The sequence below is a fragment of the Macaca fascicularis genome, chromosome 9 (genome assembly GCF_037993035.2).
Source record: "Macaca fascicularis isolate 582-1 chromosome 9, T2T-MFA8v1.1".
NCBI lineage: Eukaryota > Metazoa > Chordata > Mammalia > Primates > Cercopithecidae > Macaca > Macaca fascicularis.
Genome location: NC_088383.1, coordinates 57436641 through 57464572, shown reverse-complemented (window position 1 = coordinate 57464572; position 27932 = coordinate 57436641). Strand labels below are relative to the sequence as shown.

Below are 27932 nucleotides of genomic sequence, written 5' to 3'. Positions count from 1 at the left end.
TTAAAATAAATGCATTTAAATGAAGAAACTTGCCTTAATTGTACAAGTGAGATGGGAAGGTGGCAAACACTGGTGAAATGGGATGTAAAAAATTGAAGATGCGAGAAACACTACTCTAAAATGTTCTAAATGCCCAAAAGTATTTCTCTGTACTAGTGTGCATCCTCTCATCTACAAATGCAAGATTCCACCTTGGAATCCTGAAGAATGGTAGGGTGTTCTCTAGTTGCCTTTCTTGCATTAGCTTGTTCTGTTTTTTACACACACCTTGTAAGGTAGGAGTTAACGTCTCTGTTTTGTAGATGGGGAAATGAGATGTGGAGAGTGTCCTTGTTCAAGGTCATACTGTGTTAGTGCTGTAGCCACTATTTAAATCAGGGGCTGTGGGGGAGAAAACAGAGCAGGGAAGGGTCTGTGTGGAGAAGGTGATAGTGATGCAATGTCAGCATCACTCACTCACTCAAGGTCAGGCTCTGGGAAGCTGACTGCGAAAGAATTCCAGAAGATAAGAGCCTTGACACCGTTAACTCTTTAACTAGGGCCTAGATGAGGCAGGACAGTCTTTTCCTTCTTCGGGAGAAAAACTTGCCTTCTGGCAAGTTTTGTTCAGATCTCTGGTTCTGACTGTGGGCAGATGGTTTTTAATAAATGTCCAGAGGGAGAAGGAATGAAGAGAGACTGAAGGAACAAAAGGAGAAGAGAGGAAAAGATCACTCTGAGAGCTTCGATTCCTTGGGAGTCCCGCATTCTTCCTGGTTCCTTCCTAGGGTGTCGTGGAGATACTTGAGGCATTTTGCTAAGGTTGAAAATGGGATGTTTATAGCACCTCAACCCTGGCAGACAGCTGGAAACAATTAACACCATCTCTTAAAAATCCCATAGTTGGAAGCTGCTCAGCAGCCCTGATGTTTAAAATCCCTTTCTGGATGGTTGGAGCAGAGATAAAAAGAGACAGGAAATTTGATAAACTCATTACCTTTTATGTGCTGAGCACTTGGGCAGTTTTATAAGGTCACTGCTGCTGTTAGCCCTATTTACCAGATGATAAGACTGAGTCTCAGAGATAAGTATGTGCCCTGTGCCCAGGGTCAAGGAGCTAAGAATTCAACCTCCCAAAGCTCATGTCTTTTTCAGGTGAACAGGTAGAGAATGTTGAATGACAAAGAGGGTGGGGTGGTCTGAATAAAGCCTCCCTCTAAAAAAAGGTAAAGGTTGGCTGGGCATGGTGACTCATGCCTGTAATCCCAGCACTTTCAGAGGCAGAGGAGGGCGGATCACTTGAGGTGAGGAGTTAAGAGACCAGCCTGGCCAACATGGTGAAACTCCATGTCTACTAAAAATACAAAAATTAGCCAGGAGTGGTGGTGGGAGCCTGTAATCCCAGCTACTCGGGCGGTTGAGGCAGGATAATTGCTTGAACCTGGGAGGCAGGGGTTGCAGTGAGCCTAGATCACACCACTGCAATCCAGTGAGCGAGAGAGTGAAACTCCATCTCAAAAAAAAAAAAAAAAATAAGTAAATAAAGTAAGAAAAAAAAGAAAAAAAAAGAAAAAGAAAAACGTAAAGGTATCCACATCCTGATTTGTGGAACCTGTGAATGTTAAAAGCAAAAAAAAAAAAAAAAAAAAAAAAAAGAGAGAGACTGCAGATGCAATTGGGTGACAAGATGTTGAGATGGGAAGATTGTCCTGGATTATCTAGATGGTGCTTAACTAGAATCATAGATATCTATAAAAGCGAGGCAGACAGAGATTTAAAATAGAAGAGGAGAAGGCGATGTGACCACAGAGGCAGAGACTGGGGTGATGTGGCCATAGCCGAGGAATGCGGCAGCTGGCAGAAGCTGGAAGAGGCCCGGGAAGGATTCTCCTTCAGAGCCTGTGGAGGGACCGTGGTCCTGCGGACACCCCAACTTCAGCCCAGTCAAACTGATTTGGATTTCTTGTCTCTGGAACTGTGAGATAATAAATTTCTCTTGTGTTAATCCGCGAGGTTTGTGGTAATTTGTTATAGAAGCCACAGGAAACCATACAGGGCCTCAAATAGAATCCTGAGGGACAACATTTCAGGGACCGTAAGAGGGAGAAAGAATGCCGAGGAGGTGAGGACAAACCAGGAGTTTGGAGAAACAAGGAGTGTCCCAAGGAGAGATAGTGGCCCGGTCCCCTGACCCATGAGGCCAGGAGTCGTGTGACTTGTCCCCATCCTGCAAGGCCTCCTCTGCTTCCCTTGGTTCCACGCCTTCTCTTCCTGGGCAGTGGCACCTTGGGCTCCAGAGCTGAGAAGGTCCTTAGCGACCTCTGAGACCTTGGTCCAACCTCTGTCCCAATGCAGGAGTGTCTCCAGGACATTCCAGAGAGTTGTCAATCTCGCTAACCAGTCACAGATGAAGGCCAGAGGTCATGGGTGGCGTCTTGATGGAGAGTTGGGGAGGGGAGATGAATGAAGGCAAAATACCGAAATGTGACCAAAATCTCACAGTTCAAAAGCCACTATACAGTCAGTCAATCAATATACAATTAGGGGTAACAGAGATCCTTACTTCTTCAAAAGCCAGCACTTTAAAAATGCTGCAAAATATCTTGGCAACTAATGCATATGGTGTGCCACCTGGGTGAGGTGGCTGATCCCTGCAGTTGACACTCGGGGATCAACTGGGCAGCTCTCTAGGGGACAGGGACCCAAGGGTTCTTCCTGGGTCGGGGGGCAGGGAGCAGATGCGAGCCTTGCCCTTGATTAAAACCATTCCCACTTACAGGACTGATGAACATCAGATGAGCTAAGGTGTTAGCATCCAGCCCTCTGGAACTCTCCCTTCCTTCTAGTTAATACTCAGCCACAAGCCAGTGTCAAAAAGCTTTTCCCTGGCTTTGCAGTGTGGGTTGCACGTGCTCTGCAAACTAGCAGGTAGGCCAAAATTCATATTGCTCCTATGCCAAAATGCAAACTCTTTTTCTTGACCTAAGAGGTCTGAAGGCAGATGGGGCCCACCCACCTTTCCAACTCCACCTCCCACCTCCCTACCCCTGGCTTATCATCTTCACCTCCCTCACCATGAGCGGGCTTCTCTTAGTTCTTGGAATCTGCCAAACTGGGATTTTGTGCTTGCTCTTCCCTCTACCTGGGAAGTTTTTCCCATGGCTGGTGCCTTCTCAACTTCCAAATCTCAGCTTCAGTGACACCTCCTGGAGGTAACTTCCTTGACCACTTCAGCAACGATGTCCCCCACACCAAAAGCTTGTAATCATGCATTGCCTTTTCTTACTTCATAGTCTATCATTCTACAGAATTATTTTATTTGCTTACCTTCTCATTGGCTGTCTTCCTCTGCCCACCCCATGACTCTCAGGGTAGGTTATTAACATTGTTCCTCATTCTACTCGTAGTACAGAGCTTGAAATATACTAGGTCCTTGATGAGTATTTGTTAAATGTAGTAATGGCTGAGGGAAGGCTGTAGGGACAGCCTCACAGATGAAGCTGAGGGCTACTGTTGCCATGGCACGTGGAAGAGGGAGGCCCAAGTGGAACCACTAAAGATCAAGGGCAGGGGAAAAGATTCTAGCCCGAGGCAGGCCAGGGAGAGCGGCTGTTACAGGCTAAGGCCGACAAAAACAGGATGGCAGACAGGATGCTCCTGAGCCTGGAAACTCACTGGAAAGGGCCCAAGGAAGCTCTGGATGGGCTAGTGGGGTCTCAAATGGCAAAGAAGACTTCTATGCTACTAGATGAGCCTCAAAGCCTTCAGATAGTGGAGTCAGTATAGAGGGTCAGTCCACATAGGTGAGATCTGGGAAGGTGTATGAGAGATAAGGGTTGTGGAGGGGCCCCCCAAAATGCCCATTGACTGGATGCTTTCCCAGAACATCCTCGCTGTCAGGTCTCTCTATGCAGTGGGATCCCTGCATCCTTTACATAGTTAATGGTCACCTTTTCAGTGCATGATACAGCCCACCAGACCATGAAAAACTTGGAGAGAAGCCCAGAGGCATCTTGGTATGATGGCTAAAGGTTAATGACTGTTTCATAGCCTGAGATTATAGGCCCCATAAAGTGCTTCACAGCATTTCCACAGCCAGCGTGATATGGTGGGGAAGAGCCCTGCCTCTGAGACCAAGAACATAAACCCAAGTCCAAGCTGTGTGACACTGGCCAAGTCATTTAACCTCTCTGTTCCTCATCTTTAAAATGGGCATGATGGTAGCCCTATTTCAGAAGGCTGTCATGAGGCTTAAATGAGTTTAGCCCATAAGGCACTCTGAACAGTGCCTGGAGTACAGTAAATGCTATGGAAGTATTAGCTTGTATTGTCATTCAAGGAAGTAGCAGTGGGCTTTGAAATAGTATTCACAATATTACACAGAGATAACAATGTTAATTGTGAGTCCAGGCTGGTTCTTGAGGGCTGGTGGGCTAGTGTAAAGAATTATCTTACTTTATAATCTATCACAAGCCCAGTGTGATGGAACATGGTGAGGGAGGAATATGGTGAGGGAGATAAGCAAGGGACAGGGAGGTGGGAAGTGGAGTTGGAGAGGTGGGTGGGACTCATCTGCCTGCCAGACCTCTCAGATCAAGAAAAGGAATTTGCATTTTTGCCTAGAAGCAAAACAAATCTTGGCCTACCTGCTAGCTTGCAGAGCATTGGTAACCCACGCTGTAGTCCCGAAGCCAGCCAGGGAAATTCAGAGCTCTGGATGGTTCCCAGGCTTCCCGCACTCTCTAGGAACCAACTTGCCACTGTGGACATCATTCCACTGTAACACTGTAGTTGGTCAGGCAGGGAGTTGGTGCAGAAAACTGGAATGCACGTGTTTCCTTCTGTGGAGGGATCATGCTTGTGCATTGGAACAGGCATGACAACGGTTTCTTTCTTTTTTTTTTTTTTTAATTGAAAGGATGATGAGTAATTTCCTGTCATTGACTCCTGAATCATGGTTATATTTGATATGGAAGTTGTGATCCTGACACTTCCAATAACAAAAACAGCAACTTCAAGCCTCAAGTGACTCTTAGCTTTAACAAAAAGAAGGGTGCTTCATTGGCAAACCTGGTCAGTTATGTGCTTTTCCAGGTGTTGGATGCTCCTTTTAAAAAACTTCTTGTAGAAGAAAAAAGGGTTCCAGTCAAAATACATTTTTATTGTCTTTTACATTTACCTATGTTATTATCTTTACTGGTGCTCCCATTTCTTCATGTCGATTTGAGTTACTGTCTAGTGTCTTTTCATTTCAGTCTGAAGGACTCCGTTGGGATTTCTCGGAGGGAAGGGTGTACTAGCAACAAATTTGCACAATGTTTGTTTATGTGAATAGGTCTTAATTTCTCTTTCAATTTTGAAGGATTGATTGCTTTGTTGTCTACCAAATTCTTGTTTGACAGTCTCCCTTCCAAGCATTTTGATATAATATCAAAAATGTATTTTGATATTGGGTGGGGTTTTTCTAACTGCCTTGTGACTAGAAAAAAATGCCTTAAGTCTTCAAGGCTGGTGTGGCTAGTTAAGACCATATGTCATCCAACTGCCTTTTGGCCTCCATGGTTTTTGATGAGAAATCAGCTGTTTGTTTTATTGGGGAGTCCTTGTTTGTGATGAGTCCTAAATATTTTCTCCCATTTTCCTCCATGAAAGTTTATAGTTTTATGTTCTATATTAAATCTATGATTCATTTTGAAGTAATTTTTGCATAAGGTGCAAGGTTTAGGCCCATGTTCAGCTTTTTTCCATGACGGATCCAGAACTATTTGTTGAAAAGTTTGTCCTCCCTCCACTGAATTATTGTACTGAAATAATGGTCTTCACTAGCCATACGAGCCTAGAAGATTTTAATGCATTTTTATCTAGTCATAAAGCAATTTAAAACACCCCACCCATTCAATATTTTATTTTGGGATTTAGAGATTTTTTATATAAGAATCATGGTCTTGTTCTTCCCCCTTCTTATCTTTAATAAGCAATCTTTCACTGTGGCTATAGAGAGTTAGAAAAATGTGGTGGAATGGGAATGCCAAGTCTGTAAATCTCAAACAGTTTCTAAAATGAGAGGGGAGATTATAAAAAAAAAAAAAAAAAAAAAGGAAAGAAATGGAAAGGAAAAGGAAGGAAAGGAAAGAAAAAAGAAAAGAAAGAAAATAAAAAGAGAGTGGGCCTGGAGTTCAGCTTCGAATTCATCACTTTTCACCTGATTACCTTGGACTTCTTTCCTGTCTGCAAATAGAAACAATACTCCCTTCTTCACAGACTCCTTGTGATAAGTGACGGCTCACAGGTCAAGCTTCCTGAGGGGGTCCTGCTGCACCTCCCTTCCTGCCCCAGGGAGAGGTGGCAGACCAAGCCTCTTTCTCCTGAAACCTGCCTCTCTTCCTGAGGCTGGAGGAGGCTGGTAGCAGAAGTGTCTGCAGGGAGGTGGGCAACTGGGGGGTAGATCTTGGATTAGTGTGCTAATGGGGGATGGGGGTGCCTCTATGTGCTCCTCATCTAGCCCCACACTGCACACCCGCCCTGCTTGAGCTCTGGCTGTAGAGAAAGATCAATGAGGATGTAAATGGATTAGGAAAAGCCTGCCTGGCTTCTTCCTGTGCCACCCAGCACCTGGGTCTCTGGAGATTAGTGGGTGGCGGCTTTATCAGGGAGATAGACATTTAAACATCAGCTTTGGTCTAAAGGCCCTGCTTCCCAGAAGAGAGGGAAGAGAAGACTAGCCCTCTTCAGCCTCCTCCAGTTTCTCTGTGAGGCTGCCCCTTTCTGAAATGTGGAGCTTATACTTCTGTCTAGTGAGTCGCTCTTGCACTTCAGGCAGGTGCTGGAGAAAGGGGTGGTACTGGCACCAAATCTAACTCTGCATGTGGCAGCCATAGATGAAAGATGTGAATCATGTATGGCAGGCAAAAATGGTTAGCTAACTTCCCCAGAGAGAGAAGGAGAGGAGGCCACACACTACCCAGGTGTAGGTTACTCTCTGCAACAGCTTGCGCCCAGCTGGGAGGTGCTGTTCTCATGCTTCATTTGGTCATTCATGTATTTATTCATTTAACCTTTCATTTGGGAATTTGTTTGTTTACTCATTCACTGAGAACTGAGCAGCCAGCCTGGCCAGTCCCCCAATTAACGTTTCTTTAACTCCTCTGTGTGCTTGGCTCTCTGCCTGACCCCAGAGACCTAGGTGATGAAAACACAGTGCCAGTGCACGGTGCACGGGGAGTGGCCAGACCATGCCTGGCTGGGCCAGAGTGGCGAGTATGGGCCCGGACATGTTCCTGGACATTACAGGGGCCCTGTCACATGCATGTCTTTATCGTAGGCATGAGCCTGTCCTCTGTGACACTGGCCAGTGCCCTGCAGGTCAGGGGTGAAGCTCTGTCTGAGGAGGAAATCTGGTCCCTCCTGTTCCTGGCCACTGAGCAGCTCCTGGAAGACCTCCGCAACGGTAAGAGAGTATGCTTGGGGCGGTAAAATCACAGGGGGTTGTATGTGAAGCTTCCCACACTAACACAGTTCTGGCTGCTACTGCTTTTTTAAAAAAATATTTTTTCTTTTCAACCTCTGAGGGCACAGAACAAGGTTGCTGCTTCTTGATCTGTGATTAGTCTGAGGTATTAGAATGAGTGGACGAATAGCACCCACCCTTGGAGCTGCACTGGGAGGGCAGGCCTGTCTCTTGGACCCATGCCATGTGGCAGAGTTGAAAGAAAGGCTTTGCTTCTGCCTTGGAGTTGCAGCATTTCCAGGCATGCAAAGCTGGGAGGATTTAGGAAGAGAGTGGCTGCAGTGCTATGTGCATCTAACAGCATAGGCTGTCTCTGGGCATAACCAGAGATGAGAGGCATGGGGTGGTCACCCAGGAGACCCCCACACTCTGTCCACCAGATGTCGCACTAGTCTGTGCCCCATCAGAAGGCAGGCCTGGCCGGGCGCGGTGGCTCACACCTGTAATCCCAGCACTTTGGGAGGCCAAAGTGGGCAGATTACCCAAGGTCAGGGGTTTGGGACCAGCCTGGCCAACATGGTGAAACTCTGTCTCCATTAAAAATACAAAAAAAAAAAAAAAAAAAAATTAGCTGAGTGTGGTGGTGCCCGCCTGTAATCTCAGCTACTCTAGAGGCCAAGACAGAATTGCTTGAACCCAGGAGGCAGAGGTTGCAGTGAGCCAATATTGTGCCACTGCTCTCCAGCCTGGGCAACAGAGCAAGACTCATCTCAAAAAAAAAAAAAAGAAAAAAAAGAAAAAAAAAAAGGCAGACCTACCCTGTGTTCTAAACAGGGGAGGTTAATAGAAAGAATTATTAAACTGTATTTGAAGACAACTGTAAGGCATAAGAAAATGCTGGTGGGGTGTGGTGGCTCACTCCTGTAATCCCAGTACTTTGGGAGGCCGAGGCGGGTGGATCACCTGAGGTCAAGAGTTCAATAGCAGCCTGGCCAACATGGTGAAACCCTGTCTCTACTAAAAATACACACACAAAATATTAGCCGGGCAAGGTGGCGTGCACCTATAGTCCCAGTTACTCGGGAGGCTGAAGCAGAATCGCTTGAACCCGGGAGGCAGAGATTGCAGTGAGCTGAGATCACACCATTGCACTCCAGCCTGGGAGACAAGACCGCGAAACGCCGTCTCAAAAAAAAAAAAAAAAGAAAGAAAGAAAGAAAAAGAAAAAGAAAATGCTGCTGGGTCTCCTAAGGCTGAGGGCAGGTAGCCAGTGAGGGAGAAACTTTGAAGGGAAGCCCCCTTCCCTGTTTGGGGTTCAGATCTGTGGGAGGAGCTGTGCTTGCAGCCCATGATGATGGTAGAATTTGCTGGTGTGCCCCGCCAGAGGTGGTCTGCAGTCATGGCCCAGGCAATAGCCACCGGTGGCCAGGTGGAGAGCACGCACTGCAAGTGGGGGTCAGGGCGACCCTTTGGGGTGTAGGTGGGCTCAGGCAAGTCACCTCTCTGGAGGTTGGTGTGGGCAGGAGGGCCGCTAGAGTCCTGTGTAGATTGGAGAAGGTGGTCATATGTCTAGTTCAGGCCTTGAGGTTGCCAAGGGATCTCATGTCTTGAGCATGTGTTCTGTGCAGAGCCCAACCTCCAGGTGGCCTCACATTTGCACTAAACTCTAGAAACTGTGGGAGAGATAAGGCCTCCTGCAGTGTCTCTTCAGAGCCCTCTAATGAGAAAGCTGCACACTGCTCTCAGTACAGGAGAGACCTAAGGCAGCAGTATCCAAGGATGACTATGGGGCTCCTAGGCATTAAGCTCCAGAACAAACGCTGAGTGCCCACACTGAAGTGTCAACTCAGAGGTCACACATGCTTGGGGGCTTCAGTGCATGAAGCAGAGGCTGCTGGCATGAAAGATCACACATGTTCTGTGAGGGCGATGGGTCCCAGCGTGGGCCGATGGAGGAGGCTGTGTACCTACGCCTTCAGTGTCATCTTCTCCCTCTTCCCCACCATGGAGGTTCTGATGAACAGCTACAGGGCTCTCAGAAGACCAGCTGCCTTGGGTCCTGGTCTCTCTCTAGAGAACTCAGGCTTGTGCTAAATTCCAGGTGTGCCTGACCCTCTTTTTACCTTTTACCTTGAGACTCTTGGGCCACGGATGAATTTAAGTGCAGGTGGTAACTTCCTGGCCGTGGCCACAGCCACCTTTTAGTATACCATGCATCAGGGTTGAATTTGTTCTGTTCCATGTCTCCTCCGGGTCTTGCTCACATTCAGTCCCAGAGATGGGTACTGCCAGGCACCTGCTGGGCACAGTCCCATGCCGGCCCCCCAGATGGAAGCTCTGTCTCTACAGCCCCATCACTGGCTTGGTTTCAGATTCCTCGGACTATGTGGTCTGCCCCTGGTCAGCCCTGCTTTCTGCGACTGGAAACCTTTCTTTCCAAGGCCATGTTTCTCACATAGAGGCTGCTCCTTTCAAGGCCCCTGAACTGCTACAGGGACAGAGCGAGGATGAGCAGCCTGATGCGTCTCAGGTAAGCTGTGCAGCTTCTCTGCAGCTGCTGAGTCCTGTGCCCTGGAAAAGGCCTGTCCCAGTGGCAGCCTCCCCAGCTCTCAGCTCAGCCTTGCAGAGCTTGGTTCTCAAGAGTTTTATTCTATGGGTTTCTATGGGTTTCAAGAGTTTTATTCCCAGGATGTCTTGTCAGCAACTTACTAGCTCATGGACAAGGGCAAGTGCACTTCTCTAAGCCCCAATTTCTACATTGGTAAAGTGGGGTTAATGTGGCTTAATTGATCAGGCTATTATCAATATTCAAAAAGAAGTGTTGAAAAGCTGTGGTTAAGTGTTCTGGCACATTGTTACCGTTGGCAGTATGCAGCAAGACACCTCAAAATGACCCAGCACGTCCTCAACTAGGAATTTATTCCAAGGCACAAGTAAAGATAAATTTAGCTGCAGCAATGCTGATTGTTGTATTGCTGACATTAGTGATAAATTGAAAACTAGCTAAATAGTCAGTGGGAGAGGACATGAGACAAAACAGCATTAAACTGAGTCTGTAGAAGCTTATTTAATGACTTGAAAAGAAATTCAATATATGCACACATAATATTATCCAAGTTTGGTTAGAGAGAATGAAAGAGAGACAGAGAGGAAGTTCTAAAAATACATGCACCAAAGTGTCTACAGTGATTGTTTCTGGATGGCAACATCAATGGAGATTTTTGATTTTCCTGCAATGGACATGTTTTGCTTTTGAACAGCAAAAGTTTCCAGTAAACATCATTTTTTATTTCAAAGAGAATTTTAATTCTCTCGAAGGAGAGAATGATGCAAGGTAGCCACACAACACTGGGTGGGGCATGGTGGGTGTTCTCAGAGTTCTGTTTCTTCTTCCTCACCCTTTCATGAGAAAAGTGCAGATGTGAAAATACTGCTACCCTCGGGAGGCATCATGGAATGGGAGCTGCTTTCCCTCCAGGCTCTGAAAGGCAAAGAATGGGGACTTGGTGGCTTCCAGATTTGGTTTATCTAGGTCCACGTGTCTCTAAGGCAGCTCACAAAAGTGAAGGTCTAAGAGTTCCAGTTCCACTGACCCCAGCTCCGGCACCCCCTCCCTGCTGACATCCTGGAAGTCACTCTGGCATCCAGGCCCACATACCTTCTTACACAGCTGGGACCCCAGGGCTGAATCACTGATTCCTGGATGGGACACAGACTTGGGTGCCTCTCAGGTCTGTTTGGGTCTCTTGGCTCCACCTACACCGAGTTGCCACCTATGCCCTGGACTCAGCTAAGATGTCACATCTTGAGCCCTGGGACTGGGATTTCTGCGTGACTGCTAAAGCACCCTGCCAGTGCAACCTGAGAATGCAGGGGAGCTAGTTTCTTATGGGGTAAACTTAGCCAGTGGTAAATGAGAGTCTGGAGGGAACTAAGAGGATACGTTTTCCCTTCTCTTTCTCTCATGGATGGTTTTGTGCTGTGCAAGCCTTGCAAGCTTTCTAGAGAAGTCCTGAGTTCTAGGAAGCCCTGTCTGCTGCACTTCAGGCTGTGCTCTGTTGCTTGTGGCAAGGAGGTGGCCAGCATTTTGACCCTGCATATCACATTGGTCCCTGTCTCCCTTCCCATTTTCTCTACACTCTCATTGCCCTGGGATTGCAGCTCCTGAATGAAGGGTCTGCACTTAACCCTTGCCTCAGGCTCCACTTTCTGATGTACCTGAACTAACACAAATTTGAGTGCTCCTGGAGTCCTTCCCTGACCATCCCAGCACTCATGAGGATCCCAGCACTGATGAGGATCAGGCATCACCCTCCTGATTGCAGGTTGGCCTCCATTGAGCACCTTGTGAAGGCCTAGTCACTCCTCTGCCCGGAGCATCTTTGAGCTGGAAAGTAATACGTTCCTCCCTCCTGCACACTTTCCTCCAGGCAAAGGCACGCGGACTCCAATAGATTCAAGGCTAATAGGTTGAGTTAAGAACTGGCTAAATGTATTGCTGAGTCCTGGCCAGGAACATGAGAGTGAGTGTGAGCTAGAAGAGGTCCAGCATGAGAGGGACTGAGCTCTGAACTAACCAAACATTGGTTTAGCGCTCTAGGCATATGAAGCATGGCAAATGGAGTGGGCTTTAAGGGGCCAGAGCCACCAGCCTCAAGCCCTGTTTATTAGGCCAGGAGGCAGAGTGACCAGGTTACTTGATCTCTTACATCATCTCTAACACTTAGTTCTGTTCATCACTGTTCTTTTCCATTCATTACAGGCCCCTCTCTTCATCCAACTTGGCATGGGTCCATGAGGGGTTGGTTGGGCAGCTATGAGCTAGGAGAATGGTCCCTGGACAGGCTGTGCTCAGAATCCTCCCCCAGTCCTGGGCCTCGTTCTGATGCTGGGACGGTGTACCCAGACCCCCTCCTCAGACCAACATCTGCCCTAAACAGTGCACTGACATATTTCCCCAACTACTTGGCATCTTAGTCCCAGGTGCAGGTCAGGTGGAAGGTGTGAGCAGGTCTCTAACTACAAGTCATCTGTATTGCCAGTACCCCATCCTGTGCTCATAGCAGACATCACCAATCAAACATGGTGTTCTTTCCCACTGAGCCAGGAGTTGCCTTCAAAATCCTTCTCACCAACCCTCTACTGGCAGTGTCTACCAATGGGCTGAATTTAGAATTTTGAATGAAGCCTTTTGTCACTGTGGCCAAGGCCTTGCCCTAAGACACTTTTAGACAGAGCCCTTGGAATCCTTGTGAGCTCCCAGGTGTGGGTGGTGCCTCTGGCAGTGCTCAGGATGCTGGAGCTCTGTCTGCACTTCAGTCCCTGCAGCTCCATGAGTCTCTATGCTCCATCGTGCTAACCATGTGGGAAGACCAGCCTTGCAGGTGGCAGTCACTGCAATTGGTTCTGGGAACTTGTTGGGTTAATGAGAAAGAAGTGGCTGTCTACCAAGCCCCCGCTCTTCGAGTCCTTTCTCTGGAAATGGAGGTGCAGCTTGTGAACTTTCTTGCATGGTATCTATGCACGTTCATCTGAGGGATGGGAGCTGATTTCAGGATATAATTTCAAACAAAGATGAGAGCTAATGAGTTGTCACAGGTGACATTGAACACATATCTTGACCTTGAGGATGTAAACAACCAAAACCAAAAACTAAAACCACTTATATTAAACCCAGTGGGTGGCTCAAATAACTGTGTGTTTTTACATGCAATGTTTCATTACCTCATTGTTTCCTTCTAAAGTCCCAAAAACCATTTCCTGAGAAGAGAGATCTTAAGGTAAATGTGCCTTGTCAGTTATAATAGAAGCCCCACAATAAAAACCAACTGTCATTGATTGAGGACTGGTATAATCCAGAGGTCATGTAGCCAAGTGGGAACAATTCAAATACTATGTCACAGGATTGCAGCGAGGACTAAATAAGTTTATATGGGTAAAAGACTTAGAACAAAGCTTATATTGTAAGTACTCTATGTCCAATAATAACAATAATGGTAACAATAATAATAGTTATTATTACCATCTTTGGGTACTTTGGACTTGATCTTTATTAGAATTCAGGCAGAAGACTCATTTTTAAGATGATGAAACCGAGGGTCAGAGATGTCAGACAATGCTCTTTCCATGATACCATTTTGCTTTTTGACAACATACAGTGCTTTTTAATCAGGCTGAACCACAATGTGTTATGGAAACAGAAGGCCTAAAATACAATGGCCAGGGCCAAATATATGGTTATTAGTTACTTAACAAGAGGTCTAGGGATTGGTCGCAGCCGATTCATGTCATCAAGGATCCAGGCTGTGTATTTCCATTCTACCTTCCCCAGTGGCTGGTTTTCTATCCTATTCTTGCTGCCTCATTGTCACAGAATGGCTGCAAAGACTCCATGTATCAATCACATCAATGTTCAAGGCAGGTACAAAGGGGAAAGTGTGGGTCCAGTCACACGTGTCCTTTTGTCAGTAAAGCAAAAGCCTTATCAGAAGCCCCCTAACAGATTTCTCTCACGCCTTTCACCAATATTGAGTGTCATGGTTTCTGCTAGAAAGCAAATTTCTGGCTTTCTAGCCTCCGAAGTAGAAGGGAACAGGGTCAAGGGAGTTGCAGATGGTGCTGGACTAGCCAGACAACAGTGTCTGTTCATGTGGAAATTGGTTTGTATTTTTCTTGCAGAACTATGGAATAAGAGAGATGATTGGAATCTAATCATGTACTCTTCTTTTGGGCAGATGCACGTCTATTCTTTAGGAATGACCCTCTACTGGTCGGCAGGGTTTCATGTTCCACCACATCAGGTTTGTAAACAAGATACTTCAAGTCTTGCCAGGCTACGTCTTTGGGTTTATTTAGTGGTGTTCTCCTGGGCAGGGACCACATTTACTGAGCACATATACCACTACTCTCCCCTCCTCTAGGTCCTAGGCAGGCATTGTGAACTCATCACACGACTCCTTCCTGCTAGTGCAGAAACAACCTCAGAATCCTACTCAACATAGCACTCCAGGCAGCCACAATTTGGGACTGGCAAGCAAGATAAGTTTGGCCATCTCCACTCAGGGGAAGTATTAATAGCAAGCTAGAGAATTTTATAGACACTGAAGATACAGATTTACATATATTTTTTAAAAGGCTTTAAAACAGCCCTTCCCAAAGTGAGATGCTTCCCTGAAAAAGGCTTCTGGGCTCAACAGATTTGGGTAAATGCTCCCTACAGTATCTCCCTCTCAAATAGTTTTTAGAGTCATTTTTTAAAGACTACAAGAAGGTTTAAAGCTTAGAAACTTTTAAACTTTATCCTGGCTGGGCATGGTGGCTCACACCTACAGTCCCAGCACTTTGGGAGGCTGAGGCAGGCAGACCACTTGAGCTCAGGAGTTCGAGACCAGCCTGGCCAACATGGCAAAACCCCATCTCTACTACAAATTAAAAAATTAGCTAGGTGTCGTGGTGCTTGCCTGTAGCCCCAGCTACTCGGGAGACTGAGGCATGAGAACCGCTTAAACCCTGGGGACTGGGAGGGGAAGGTTGAAGTGAGTGGAGATTGAATCACTGCACTCCAGTCTGGGCAACAGAGCAAAACCCTCTCAAAAAAGATATACACAAAAATATCCTAATATTTTACACAATTTTTGACTACAGAATAGAAGTGTTTGTATACATTTCCATTTGACACTATAACAATTCCTTAGAGACCGGTGCCACAAGAACACATGCTGGAGAGCCCTGCCCAGCTGACCCGGCCAGACTGGCTCCCTCCCTTCTCCCTTCCTTCCTTCCTGCCTTTCTTTGTACTCACCCTATCCTCTCCAATTCAACATCCGGCACTTCCTGGGTGGTCTTTCTAAAAGAGAGACCAGCTCACCACTGTCATGTGCAACCTTTTGTAACGCCTCACTGCCCATGGGGTTGCCTTCTGGCTTCTCAGTGAGACACACCTGGAGCCTAGGATAGGGTCCCTTCTTCCGTCTGGCTCCCCTTTGGCACTCTGCCAGAATCAGGACCGGCTTCCTGGATGTGTGTCCTGGATGTGTGACCCTGTGTCATAGCACAGGGTCCTGCATTTAGTTTAATGCTCTGCTATCCCTGTCTTGGAATTCTTAATAATTTTGAACAAGGGACCCTACATTGCCATTTTCCCCCAGGCCCCTGTCCTGCTCATAATCCCCTTCCCTTCAGATGCGTGTCAGCTTATCTGCATCTTCATGCCTTTGCACACACTGATCCCTTCACCAGCACCTCACTCCCCACTTTCCTCTTGGTTAACCCTAGCCTTGGCTAAGCCCCTTCCTTTACATTAGTGCCATGGCCTGTGCTTCCCAAGGTCAAAGCCCTCGTCATCCTCTATGGTCTTTGTCTCTTTTAGTGACCGTCTCTTTCATCACACCATTATTTTCCTGAAGGCAGGGACTGTATCTGGTGTGGCTGGATTTACTGTGACGGCAGGACTCAGCAGCTTGGCTGTATACAGAGATAGGTGCTCACAGCTGATGCTCCCTGGCAAGAAGCGGTAGTGCAGCCTTTATCTGGAAAGTGACCTGCAGTGTGGGTTGCGCTTGATAAACAGTCTGATTTTGAATCTGAATTTGAGGCCTTTCTCATATGAATTGTGATCGTTTAAATGCATGAGGGAAATGCTTATAAGATGCTTCCGTTTTCTTTTGCCGATATGTACACGTGACATAAAGTTCAACCAGCAACGATTGAGCATTTGTGCTGACTGCTGGCTGTTGTGAAGTGAACAGGAATAGGCCACAGTCTGTATGTCCCTGGAGCTCACATTCCAGGGGAAAGGCCCAGTGAGACCCCATGAGTGACTGGATGCAATGACAAGCTGCGCAGGTGAACTTGAGTGAAAGGCTGACCTCTGGTTTGATTTGGGGTGCTTGGCACAGGTGGAAATCCATCTTGTCAAAGCATCTATTTTTCATGAGCATTCCAAACACGCTTGGGCAGAAGGGTGTTCTGGTTTAGAAAGCAGCCGGCAACACAGAACTGATGCAGAGATGATTGCTCTGCACTTTACGGCCTCAGTGATGGATCTTGTGTGTCCTTAAACTCTCCAGAAGGAGCAGGCATCTGCTCTGGTGCTTGTGGGAACACCCATTTCCATGTCTCCAAGGCCTGCCTGACAAGGTGCTGCCTCGCAGCAGCAGCTCTTACTGCTCTCTCCTCTCACCGGCCCTATCTGCCTCCAGCCCCTGCAGCTCCGGGAGCCCCTGCACTCCATCCTGCTGACCATGTGTGAAGACCAGCCTCACCGGCGGTGCACATTGCAATCGGTTCTGGAAGCTTGTCGAGTTCATGAGAAAGAAGTGTCTGTCTACCCAGCCCCTGCCGGTCTCCACATTAGAAAGCTGGCTGGCTTGGTTCTGGGCACCATTTCCGAGGTCAGTAGAGAACCGTGTTTTTTAAGCAGTAGCCACTGGCCTTGTGTGGCTATTAACATTTGAATTAGTTAAATTATAATTAATTAAAATAAAATAAAAAATTAAATTAATCAGTCACATTTCAAGTGCTCAGTTGCCACTTGTAGCAGATGATGACCCTATTGAACAGGGTGGATCTAGAACATTCTTGTCATTGCAGTTCTACTGGGCAGTGCTGACAAAGACCTTTGGGCAAGCCCCAGTTTCTCACATGGGTAAGACCCTTGACATCTTGGCGAGTGCCTCCTTACATAAAGCAATCATGTTTAGAACCCATGATTCAGTTTTCTTTTCAAAATTCAACTCCAGGTTCTGCACAGAAGCCTTCCCTGACTTCGTTTTTGTGATCCCTGGGTACCCTCCCCTCTGCTATTTTATACCTGCAGGGGGTCCTTTGTTGTGCTTGTCACACTGTGCTGCTTGCTGCCCCGTGCACTCCCCAGAGTGCAGCAAGGGGCGTGGCACATGGGAGGCATCTGGCTTCGGTTGGATTCCCTCCAAGCTAACCCAGAGACAGGGATTCTTGTGCAAGTTATTTATTGGGGAAATGTTCCTGGGAGAGGGGAGTGATGGTAGTACAGCTGACAAGTTGAAGGATAAAGTCTCAGCTGGAGACAGGCCCAGCCTGGCCACCTGGGGAGCTCTGGTGCAGGAATGGCACCTTGGAGTTGGTCCCCCATGAGACCCGGGTGGAGCTGGGGTAGGATGGGCAAGTGAGGTGCCTATGGCACAAAATGTAAGGAAGTCTGTATTTGGGAGGAACCAAAGGCAGGTAAGCTAGAGACCAGTTGGGTGGCTGCACTTGTCCAGGGACAAGTTGGAGAGCTGAGACCAGGATTCATGAGGGGCCATGTGGATGGCGATGAGGGGACAGCAAGGTGGATAGTGGCAACAGTCAATCGGAGAAGGCCTCTTCCATCAGAGAAGGTCTCCTTCTTGGACCCTTTCTCTCTTGGCATGGGAACCTGTGGCTCCTGTGAATTGAGCCAGAGGATTTGTTGGGGAAAGCGGACTATATTTATTTGAAAGATACTGAAGTCTACCATCCACTGGTGTGCCATTGCCCTTGGATAGACACTGTATTGACCTGCAACATTTCCATCAGGGACCTGCAAAGTAGATGTCAGTCACTTACCAGCATTCACTGGGCACTGCATTAGGTGTGCTATGGCAGTGCGTAAAGCACACAGAGATGTTGGGGGAGACAGACAAGCAGCACACTCAGGGAACATGGCACAACAGAGCCAGGTGTGAGTGCAGTGATAAGGGAAGGTGATCAGAGGGCAGAGGTGGAGAGGCTTAGAAGTAGAGAGGACACAGTTCTGGGTCTTGTGGGCACAGAGGAGCTTCTGTGCCCACAAGAGGGAATGCATGAACAAAGGCACAGATGTGTGTGAGTGCGCAGGTCTGGAGTGGGGGGTGAAGTGCCTTCAGGGTGCATGTGGGGGATGGGTACAGAGCACATTCTGGGTGCCAGAGAACACATCATTAGGTGCTCACTGTGTAGGGCAGACAATTCCACATTGATTCAGTCTGACAGCCAGTTTGCATATATCTATAAAAACGCCCCCTCCTTATCTTGGTATGTGGATGTGGGATGCACTTGTCCCCCAGGTGGAGAGAAGAGTTGTGGAGGAAAGCTCCTCTGTGCAGCAGAACAGAAGCTACCTGCTCAGGAAGAGGCTGCATGGGACAAGCAGTGAGAGCCCAGCGGCACAGGCCTCGGAGTGTCTGCATCCTTGCAGAGGTGGGTACGTGCCCTGAGCAGTCCCTGCGTGGGTCGATGGTACCAATTCTATTGTTTCCTGCCCTGTATGGGCCACACATTCACATTGTGATGACAGAGAAAGCCTATGTAAGTGCCACTCTTTCAGGAAGCCACTGAAGAGAAGGGGCTGAGCTTAGGATTCACCTGTGTTCCCAGGAAAGTCTCATTTGGAGACACAACTTAACGCAGTTATTTATATCAAATGAAAACTTTAAAAATGAGTTCTAACTGTCCAAGTTGAGAAAATCCAAATTAAAACAAACAAGAAAAGAAAAACTTGATTTTTTTCAGTTATTGTTCTGGGTGTGTTAAAAGAGTGGTTTTTGGAATAATCTTCAAATCTACTGTTCTCTACTTTTCAACTAAATCTGAGCTTTTTTTTTAAAATTAATGTTATTGTTTGTTGTCTCTAAAACAAGGTGCACTTTGCCATTAGGCTTTATCTTCCTTTGTGACTCTCCCTCCAACCCTCTATAACTGTCCTTTTTGTTTTCTACATGAGAAACAGATTCAGAGAGGTTAAGTAATTTCACCAAGGTCACACAGCTAGTAAGTCATGATGCCATTCATGCTCTGGGATGCCTGATTTAAGAAAGCCTATGCCCTCTACCATGTTGCTTGGTTAGTTTCTGCCCATGCCCTCTACCATGTTGCTTGGTTAGTTTCAGAAAGAAGCACGGAGACCCAGAGCTCACCAGATCCCCATTGGAGCACCTCAACACATAGTCACTGCAGCCTCCTTGTTAACCGGTAAGCAGCAAGGCCTGCAGGGTGCTGTGAACTTGATGTGAGACATAGGTGTGGGGGCTACGGTACCTTATTTCTTTACTGATTATTAATGAGAAGCCTCTTGCTCCTCCAGAAAATGCCAATGCTGTTCCATTAGCAGTTGAAGAAGCCACATTTAAGCAGATCCAAAGCCAAGATGATGGGGGCCTGGTGGCAGCTGTGCTGTCAAGGCATCCTGTTTCCTCTGGGAACCATACTCAGGCCGAGTGGCGGAGCGACAGCATGCCTCAATATTGTTGCCATTATCCATTGCCATATCATGCTGCATAACAAGCAACCACAAAACACAGTGGCTAAAAGCAACAATTATATATTTAGCTCATGATTCTGTGAGTTGGTCATTTAGGCTGTGCTCAGCTGAGAGGTTTTCTAGACTCTGCTGAAAGACTTCCTGCATCTGTGACTATCTTCAGCTCGGCTAGCCAGCCTCTCCTGGGGGATGAATGGCCATTGTCTGGGAAGCTCTGGCTCTCCTCCATCAGCAGGTCAGCCTAGGATTGTTCTCGTGACAATGGCAGAACTGAGAGAGAGGAACTGAGAGAGAGAGAGAGACAGAGAGAGAGAGAGAGAGAAGAGAGGAGAGAGGAGGGTGAGGTGCATAAAGCCTTCATAACTGGCCTTCCATCATTTCCACATCATTCCGTTGGCCAAGTCAAGCCTAAAGGCCAGCCCCATTTCAAGGAGTAGGAAATAGACTCCTTCTCTTGATGGCAGGAGGATGCAAAGTCGGATTGCAAAGGGTACAGATCAGGGAGAAGAATTGTGGACATTTTTGCACTTGTCTAACTTAGGATGCTTGAATCAGATCAAAACCTAGATGGGCTCATGTCTTCCTGGACCTGGAATCTTGTTCATTTTGAAGTTCGGGTGATTTATTTATTCACATATTGACTGTTGAGGGCTGTAACGGTGTCTTGTCATAGTTGATGTCAAATCCACAGTTGGAGCCCTGATTGGATATTGTAGAGTTTATCTTGCAATTATTTTTTCCTGCCATTTAAAACTTTATTTTCCCAAATGAAAACAATTTTTACCCCCTGATTCCTTAAACAATATATTTTATTGTCAAAATATTTTGAGCAATATATCAAATTCTAAAGAAGCCAGAACCACTGCAATCCCATGACCTGCTGGGTGGTTGCTCTAGACCTGTGGTCCTGGCACCACAAACAGAGAGGCAGAGCCATGGGGTGGAGAAGTTGACTGTGCCTTGCACCTCCAACCCCACCACACCCCAGTGGCTGTGCAGCCTGGCTTTTCCAGGCCTCAGCTTCCGCCACTTGAAAAGTGGATGTAACTCCCCCATAGGTGGGGGAGAAGGTGACATGCATCAGTGGGTGCACCCTGCCCAGCTGAGCCTCTGTGTGGGTGGTCTTTCATGCAATGGAAACCCTTGTCGTTGCTAAGTGCTTCACCCCTTCTCAACCCCTGGCCAGCGCTCTTTCAGGAGCAGATCCCCAGGACCAGCAGGAGGGCCGGAGGCTCAGCTCTGGATCTGTGTACTCGGCAGCAGATAGCTCATGGCCAACAACTCCTTCTCAAAAGGGTTTTCTGCAAAGAAGGAGCAAGGTAAGCAAAAGAAGGCTGAAGGGCACTCCTCAAGGAGGCTTGAGCAGGGAGCTGTGGGTGGCTGGCACAGTGGCTGACTAGGGGATAACTTCCCTGGGCTGAGGTTTATAGGATTGGACCAACATAAACCTGAAATTTGCAAGTTAGGGCATAGGCATTCACTGTGTGGTCTTGCTGGGGCAGGCTCTGTGGGGGACATTGTGTAGGATGTAGGGTTGAAGACATTGGGTCCTACCCTAGAGGAAGTTTGCAGCCACCCTGTGCAGGGTGGTGGCAGAGTGTGCTATGTGATTCGAGAGCTGACAAGGCAGAATGTGTTTGGAAGGGGCCTTCTGCACAGGTGAAAGGCAGGAGCACAGATCCAGGGCCACAGGGAGGACTTCTTTAGGGAGGAGAGAGTCATTCTTCCAGCTGGGTAACCCTAAGCTGACTCCCAGCTGAGTCCTGCTGGCCCTCCCAGCCTCAGCTAGGGAACGCTGTGAAACATCTACCAGGTGCCAGGCACTATTCTAGGCCCCCACCTATGCTGTGAATGAAACAAAGTCCTTTTCATGTGGAGATTACATTCTAGAAGGAGGAGGCAAAGACAGTCAAATGCATAAATATAAAAGAATGCCAGGTAGTGATTTGTGATAAAAACAAAAACAGAAACAAAAAAAAAACAATGAAGAAAGGAAGAGGATAATAGTGTTAGAGGAAATGTGCCTCTCTGTCTGTCAAAGTTAAAGCCCCCTCGACTGAGCTGAGCTCCAAACAGCCTCAGGATGTCCCTCTTCCTGTTTGGCCTATGGTTCCCATACCCTGGCCCGGCCCCCACTGTCCTCCTAGGCCCTTCTCTGGCCTCCACGAACTTGGTGGAGGGTGTGAAGAGGGCTTCTGAGAGGCCTTGTCCACCTCCTTTGGCTTTTCTTCCTGATCACTCACTAAATATACTTCTGTTGGGAACTCTTGTTGGACACAAGTCACTTCTGGGCTGGAATTTTGGCCTCTTGGGACAAGAGTCCTGCTAGGTACCCTCGAGGGCACTATAGAAGCCCCACCCAACCCTATCACTTGCTGGTTATATGACTCAGATGAACTTCTTAAGCATTTTTTTTTCAAAGGTGAGGAGCCTCAATTTCCTCACCTGTAAAATGGGTTGAGAATATGCCCCCCACAGTGGGATAGCTGGGTCTAGCTAGTGATGGTATTGCAGTATTTTCTGGGTCAAGTGTAATACAAGTACACTGAGAACAAGAGCTGCCCACTAAGCTGTTGATTCAACATCTAGAGCTAGAAAACGTTTCAGCTCATCTAAATCTAAAAGTGTTTTTGTTTTTTAAAAATATTTTTATTGCATTTATATTTATATTATACATTTTATACTTTTTGTACATACAAAAGATGGAGTTCTGTGTGAATTATGAAACTTATAATTCACCCCGAACACCCCTGTACCCAACTTAAGAGCCAGAACATTGCTGATACCCTTTACCCACCTGTAAGACTTCTGCTCCAAGATGTACCATTTAGCTAGGGCCTCAGCCTAGGTCAGCCCCATTTTGGCCTGTTTCCTGCTGGCTCTGGGGAATGTGTGCTGGTGGGGGCTGCAGAGGTGCATCATGGGGGAAGCCCAGACCCAAAGCCTGGAATCTGTCGTCTTCTCTACCATATGTGACTGTTTTCCTCCAGTTTTCCAGGCCAGAGTTCATCCTGTTGGCTGGAGAGGCCCCGACGACACTACATCTGCCAGGATCGGTTGTGGTAACTACTGGGCTAGACTGGGTAGGGATGGAGGGTGGTGAGGGAAGTGGGCAGTTACGGGAGGCCAATTGTGTCTGAATGGAGTCTCACATGGGGACACACCCCAGTGACATTCAGTTTCCCCCAGACCCCTGCCAGAAACATCACTACCTCCCACTGCTGCTGTTTTCCCTTTGGCCTGTTAAAGGGGCCCCATGTGACTTCCAGCTGAGTCCTGCTGGCCCTCCCAGCCTCAGCTAGGGAACGCTGTGAAACATCTACCAGGTGCCAGGCACTATTCTAGGCCCCCACCTATGCTGTGAATGAAACAAAGTCCTTTTCATGTGGAGATTACATTCTAGAAGGAGGAGGCAAAGACAGTCAAATGCATAAATATAAAAGAATGCCAGGTAGTGATTTGTGATAAAAACAAAAACAAAAACAATGAAGAAAGGAAGAGGATGGAGCATGGCAGGTGGTAGGAGGGAGAGTATGCTCTTTTACATGGGGAAGTGGCTCTGGGGAGGCATCTTGTGAACAAAGACTGGGTGAAGACAAAGAGTGAGCCATGTGGGCTTTTCAGGAAGGGCAAATACTGTGTGGGCTGTCCTTTCCCTACCCCAGAGCCTGAGCATGTCCCCTGCAGAGCCCCATGTGCGGCTGGTCTCACCCTGAGCTCCCCAGGACGTATCTGTCCATGTTCAGGTCCATATCTCTGTTGTCCAGGGCCCAGTTGGGGCCGGGAGCTTCTCAGTCAATGTTGAGTATTTGAATGTGAGCCTTTCTCATCTCCCCAACCCCCAGGGCTGGAAGCGCACACATTGTCAGTTTGGCTTTCTGGGCCTCTGTTCAGGGCCTCCTGGAGGCAGGGCTAGAGTGGGGAGTGGCTAGACGCTCTCTCCTCCCAGGCTCCTGCATCACCTACCACTTGTCCTTCCTGCACTGAAGAGCACCAATGAGCCCACCTCTGGCTCACTCCAGCAAAATCCCATTGAATCCCAGCTTCCATATACTCCCCTGTCAAGGGAATGTCTGTTTCAGTGCACTGACATCATTCCCTCTACACCTGAGTCCTGAAAGTGTTGAAACAAACTGGTCAGTGCAAGTGGGATGCCCGCCTAACCCGGGCCTCCAATTCCTATGCAATGACCAACTGCATCAATTCATGTAGCACACGCTGACTGGGCACCCACTGTGTGCCTGGTCCCTCTGCACTGACACAAAAAGTATGAAGTGGGATGATAACTTTTACACCCCAAGTATGCAAGATTGAGTTACCCAAAGCATGAAAATGCTAAACTTAAGGGAGACTGGTGTGTGAGGGGCTGGGGGTGTCAGGGTGGCTCACTCTGGAGGTCTACAACTTTCTGAAGACACTTCCTGTATGGGGTTTGCAAGTCAGAGGGCCATGGCCTCCTCAGGCAGTCCCACCTCTGCCCATCCCCTTCAAATCACCAGCCCTCAGCTGAGGGGAAGAAAGGAAAATTCACCCAGGAACCCCTTCCTGACATCCCTGTGGTCACATGATTTACATGACTGGAGACTCCTCTACCCACCAGGTAGATGGGCCAGACCTGCTGTGATGGGGGCCAGCTTCCCCTGCTCTGCAGGGACGCTTGTGCAGTGCTTAGGTACCAAGACTCCAGGTGATGGAAACGGTGCTATTGTCCCAGTTCTGTCCGGGGCGAGCATCTTGACCTACACACCAGGTCTAGGAGCCTAGTTATAATCCTCAGAGGGGATCTTGAACCCTAGCCTCTAGAAAGGTACCAGAAAGGCATGAGGGTGACCGAGGGCTCCCTCAATAAAAGACTTTTTGGACCTCTGTCCCTTACCTGGGAAAGGGGAGGCCCCATTCCCAGGGTTTCCTATGTCACTCGGTCTGTTTGTCTGACTTGGACTGGAGCATTTGCCCCTGTTGCTTTAGCCCCTCCTTTCCTGTCCCCATGGTCCTCAGTCAGTGTAGCTCTCTATGTCTCCCTCTAAGTGGAGTTCTTCGTACACACACCCTTTCCTTCTGCTTCCCTATGGGTGTTGGGAACAAAACAGATTCCCCTCACAGCATGACTGTCCCATGGGAAACACTGGCAAATAGGCTCACTGAAACGTGAAGAGGCAGCATCCTGTGTTCAAAAGCAGCCACCAGAGGAGCTGAAATATAAAACATTTTCTTTTTTCTCCATGTGTACTTTCTCTGTCTCAGCATGTCATGGTGTTTTTATTTTTTATTTGCTGTTTAATGTCACATTCTCTTGGGCATAGGGATATTCACGAGGTAGACAGAGACCCTTGCAGGTACCTGGGTCCCTGCCCTGCGACTTTGTCACACCAGTTGCTGGATCCATGCACCGTGCCCCATGCAGGGTGAAAAAGCCCAAGCTCCCTTCCCATGACTCTGCTGCCCCGGTCCAGACAATCAGTGGTCCTCCAAGGGGTTACACCCTTTGTATGGAGATACATTTGGTACCTGGCTTGGGAGCTGGGTGGGTGAGAGGCTTCTCCCTGCTGAATCGCCCATGGAAAGAGCTTTGATGCTGGTGGGGACAGCCACTGTCATGGTTGCTCTGACACGCCTTGGGTGCATGTGCCTACTTGGGACCTTTCCTCCACCAGCCCCTGAGGAGGGCATCACTAGGGGGCAGTGAGAGCCATGGCTGCCCTCAGTGGAGGACAGCAGAGGTCACTGTGTGGGGAGGACGAAGGGGCAGGGGAGGCTGGGCCAGGCCTGGGGATTCAGAGAGCAGAGGAGTTGGCAGCCAGAACCCTCCAAGGAGTGGGGGAGGCAGGACTGCTGAAAGTCGAAGCTTTGTATACACGCTCATTGTCCTGGGGACTTCACTTAGAAAACACACATTCCAAGACACAGCTATTAAGAGTGCCCAGAGGGCAGCTTCAGAGCACTGGACCCAAGCAGGGGCCCATCACTGGCGGATCACTGAGGGCCTGGGCAGCCCTCTCAGGAAGCCGCTGGGATTTCTGCAAGGGAAAGAAACGGGTCAGATCTGCCTCCCAGCCTTCCTGGCCCTCGCAGAATCAACTTGGGAAGCTTTACAAGATATTGATTTCCCAGGCCTTGTGCCAGGCTGACAGAACCATCTTGGGGGTGGTCCCCTCACCTCTCAGGTGACTCAGGTGTGCAGCAAGTGTGGGAACCGAGGTGGCGTGGAGTGTGCCTGTGTGATCAGCCCTGCCCAGCAACTTGTGGGAAACCCCCTCCCACAGGGTCTTCAGAGCTGTTCTGGCCCTTGGAGTGCGTAGGCTGCCCCTGGGTGCCAGGAGGGTCAGGGTGTGACCGCAGGCATGGTCTCAATGGCACTAAGGCCACATATGCTAGTGTCTCTCCATGATTGCCTTCTAAAGAGAACTTCCTGGGGGAGGTCCAGGCTGGGATTTGGGACATGGGGATACTAAGGAAGAGCCACAGACAAGGGCTTCAGAGCCTGACCAGACAGACCCATAGGAGTTTGCCACGTGGGGAGGGAATGGAAGAGCCCTGGGGGCAGTGGGTATTATATGTGCAAAGACACAGGCAGAATGGCCCAGGTGGCTGCCTGGTGATGAACTGTCCAGGAGGCTGAGCCGAGGCGACAGTGGTCTGGGTGGGGCTGTGGTGGGAGATGAAGAAGCAGAAGGCAGACTCTGGAGGCTCTTTGGCTCTGCTGACCCATTTCTAGAGTCTAGGTAATCCCCTTGCTCCAACTCTGTCTCTTCATTGGATATGCACCCACCCAAATTCTCTCTGAAGTTTAGAATTAATTAACCTGTGCTCTGCTGGAGCCTGGGGAGACAATGTCAGATCGACAGAATGATCCAGGGCCATACGATTCATTGATGAGGGCCCTGGGTGACCTTCTTAGGAAGCAGAACCCAAGGGGCAGCTGGGATTTCTGCAGGGGAAAGACATCAGTCTTTGGAAAGACAAAGCCTCCCAGCTTTCCTGGCCCCTGCTGAGCCTGGCAGAAGGCTCAGATTTGAGTTCAATTCCTGCCTTACAAACTTTGCAAACCCTGGGCAAGACTCTTAGCATTTCTGAGCCTCAGTTTCTCATCTGCTGCATAGGAACTGTAAATATACTCATCTCTTAGAGTTGTTTGTCAATTAAGTGAAACAATGTGTGTAAAGTGCTTAGTACAGTAACCAGCACACACTAAAGGCTCAATGACTTATAATTATAGTATAATTGATACTATTGTTGTTTTCAGACCAAAAAAGGGAAATCCTATTTGGCTCTCAGGGACCTCTGTGTGGTCCTGCTGAACGGGCAGCACCTGGAGGTAAAATGTGATGTCGAGTCAACAGTGGGAGCTGTCTTCAATGCCGTAACGTCCTTTGCCAAGCTTGAGGAACTCACCTACTTTGGCTTGGCATATATGAAAGGTAAGCATCTCTTGGGCAACTCCCAGCTGGCCTGGTGCCTCCAGTAACTTGGGTGTCTGGGTACCTGAGCTCTGTTTCTTCTGGGAAAACTGTTTAAGACTTGGGTGCCTCCCTTTGTATACCTAGACATTAGTCAGCATGATGAGGGCTTCAAGTATTCATGGATAAAGCATCAAGCAAGTGCAGAAGATTGTCAGGAAATAATGAGTGTAAGATGTGGGTTTCTGTGGCTTGCTGGATCTGGTTGATTGATCTCAGGGCACTGAAGTTAGACAAACAGGCAAATGTTAAAAGCATTTCCATCTAATGATGCAGTACTAATGGGGACTCAGTACCCTGACCCTAGGAGCCTAATTAAGATTCCATTCTAAATATCCAAGAAAAAGGGTTTCTATACCCTCTTCCCTCTCTGACGTTCCATTAGAGACTCTTTATTTCTGCTGTCAACCTAAAATAACAGTGGAGAGAGACAGGCTCTCCAAAGAATGAGTTTATTTGGGAATTAGCAGGAAATTTCAAACTAGGATCCACATGCTGTAGTGAACTACAGATGCATCTAAGGAGGTTGGGCAAGGGCAAGCCTTTATAGACACAAGAGAGAAGTACATGCGAGTTGTTTTGAAACTAGAAGACGATCGGTTCTGAGGGCTTATTGCAGGAGTTGACGTCAGTTCATTAGTGAAAACAGTCAGGCAAGTGTTCTTGTGTGAGTGGCGAGCTGTGCTTGTGTGGCCTAGCTGTCCTTGTGCTGCTGTCTGTCGTCGTGTGACTCATGTAGCAAGCTGTGGTTTGGAAAAAAATTTCTATGGTATTTTTCATTATAGGTATAGAGCATGAGTGACCCCCCTCA

General features: G+C 48.0%; 1 protein-coding gene across 6 annotated transcripts in view; it reads left to right on the top strand.

The window, feature by feature from the left end:
* Window positions 1-27932, top strand: part of FRMPD2 (FERM and PDZ domain containing 2) — a 128639-nt gene that overhangs the window by 16266 nt on the left and 84441 nt on the right. For all 6 annotated transcript variants that reach the window (XR_012417245.1, XR_012417244.1, XR_012417246.1 and 3 more), the window contains exons 2-10: window positions 7301-7426; window positions 9799-9956; window positions 14161-14226; window positions 16627-16818; window positions 18472-18604; window positions 19288-19375; window positions 20851-20983; window positions 22655-22726; window positions 26908-27082. Coding sequence is in view for 3 of the 6 variants with exons in the window: in XM_045399921.3 (XP_045255856.2) it covers window positions 7301-7426; window positions 9799-9956; window positions 14161-14226; window positions 16627-16818; window positions 18472-18604; window positions 19288-19375; window positions 20851-20983; window positions 22655-22726; window positions 26908-27082 (1143 nt within the window). In the remaining 3 variants the exon portion in view is untranslated. The remainder of the gene's footprint in view (window positions 1-7300; window positions 7427-9798; window positions 9957-14160; window positions 14227-16626; window positions 16819-18471; window positions 18605-19287; window positions 19376-20850; window positions 20984-22654; window positions 22727-26907; window positions 27083-27932) is intronic.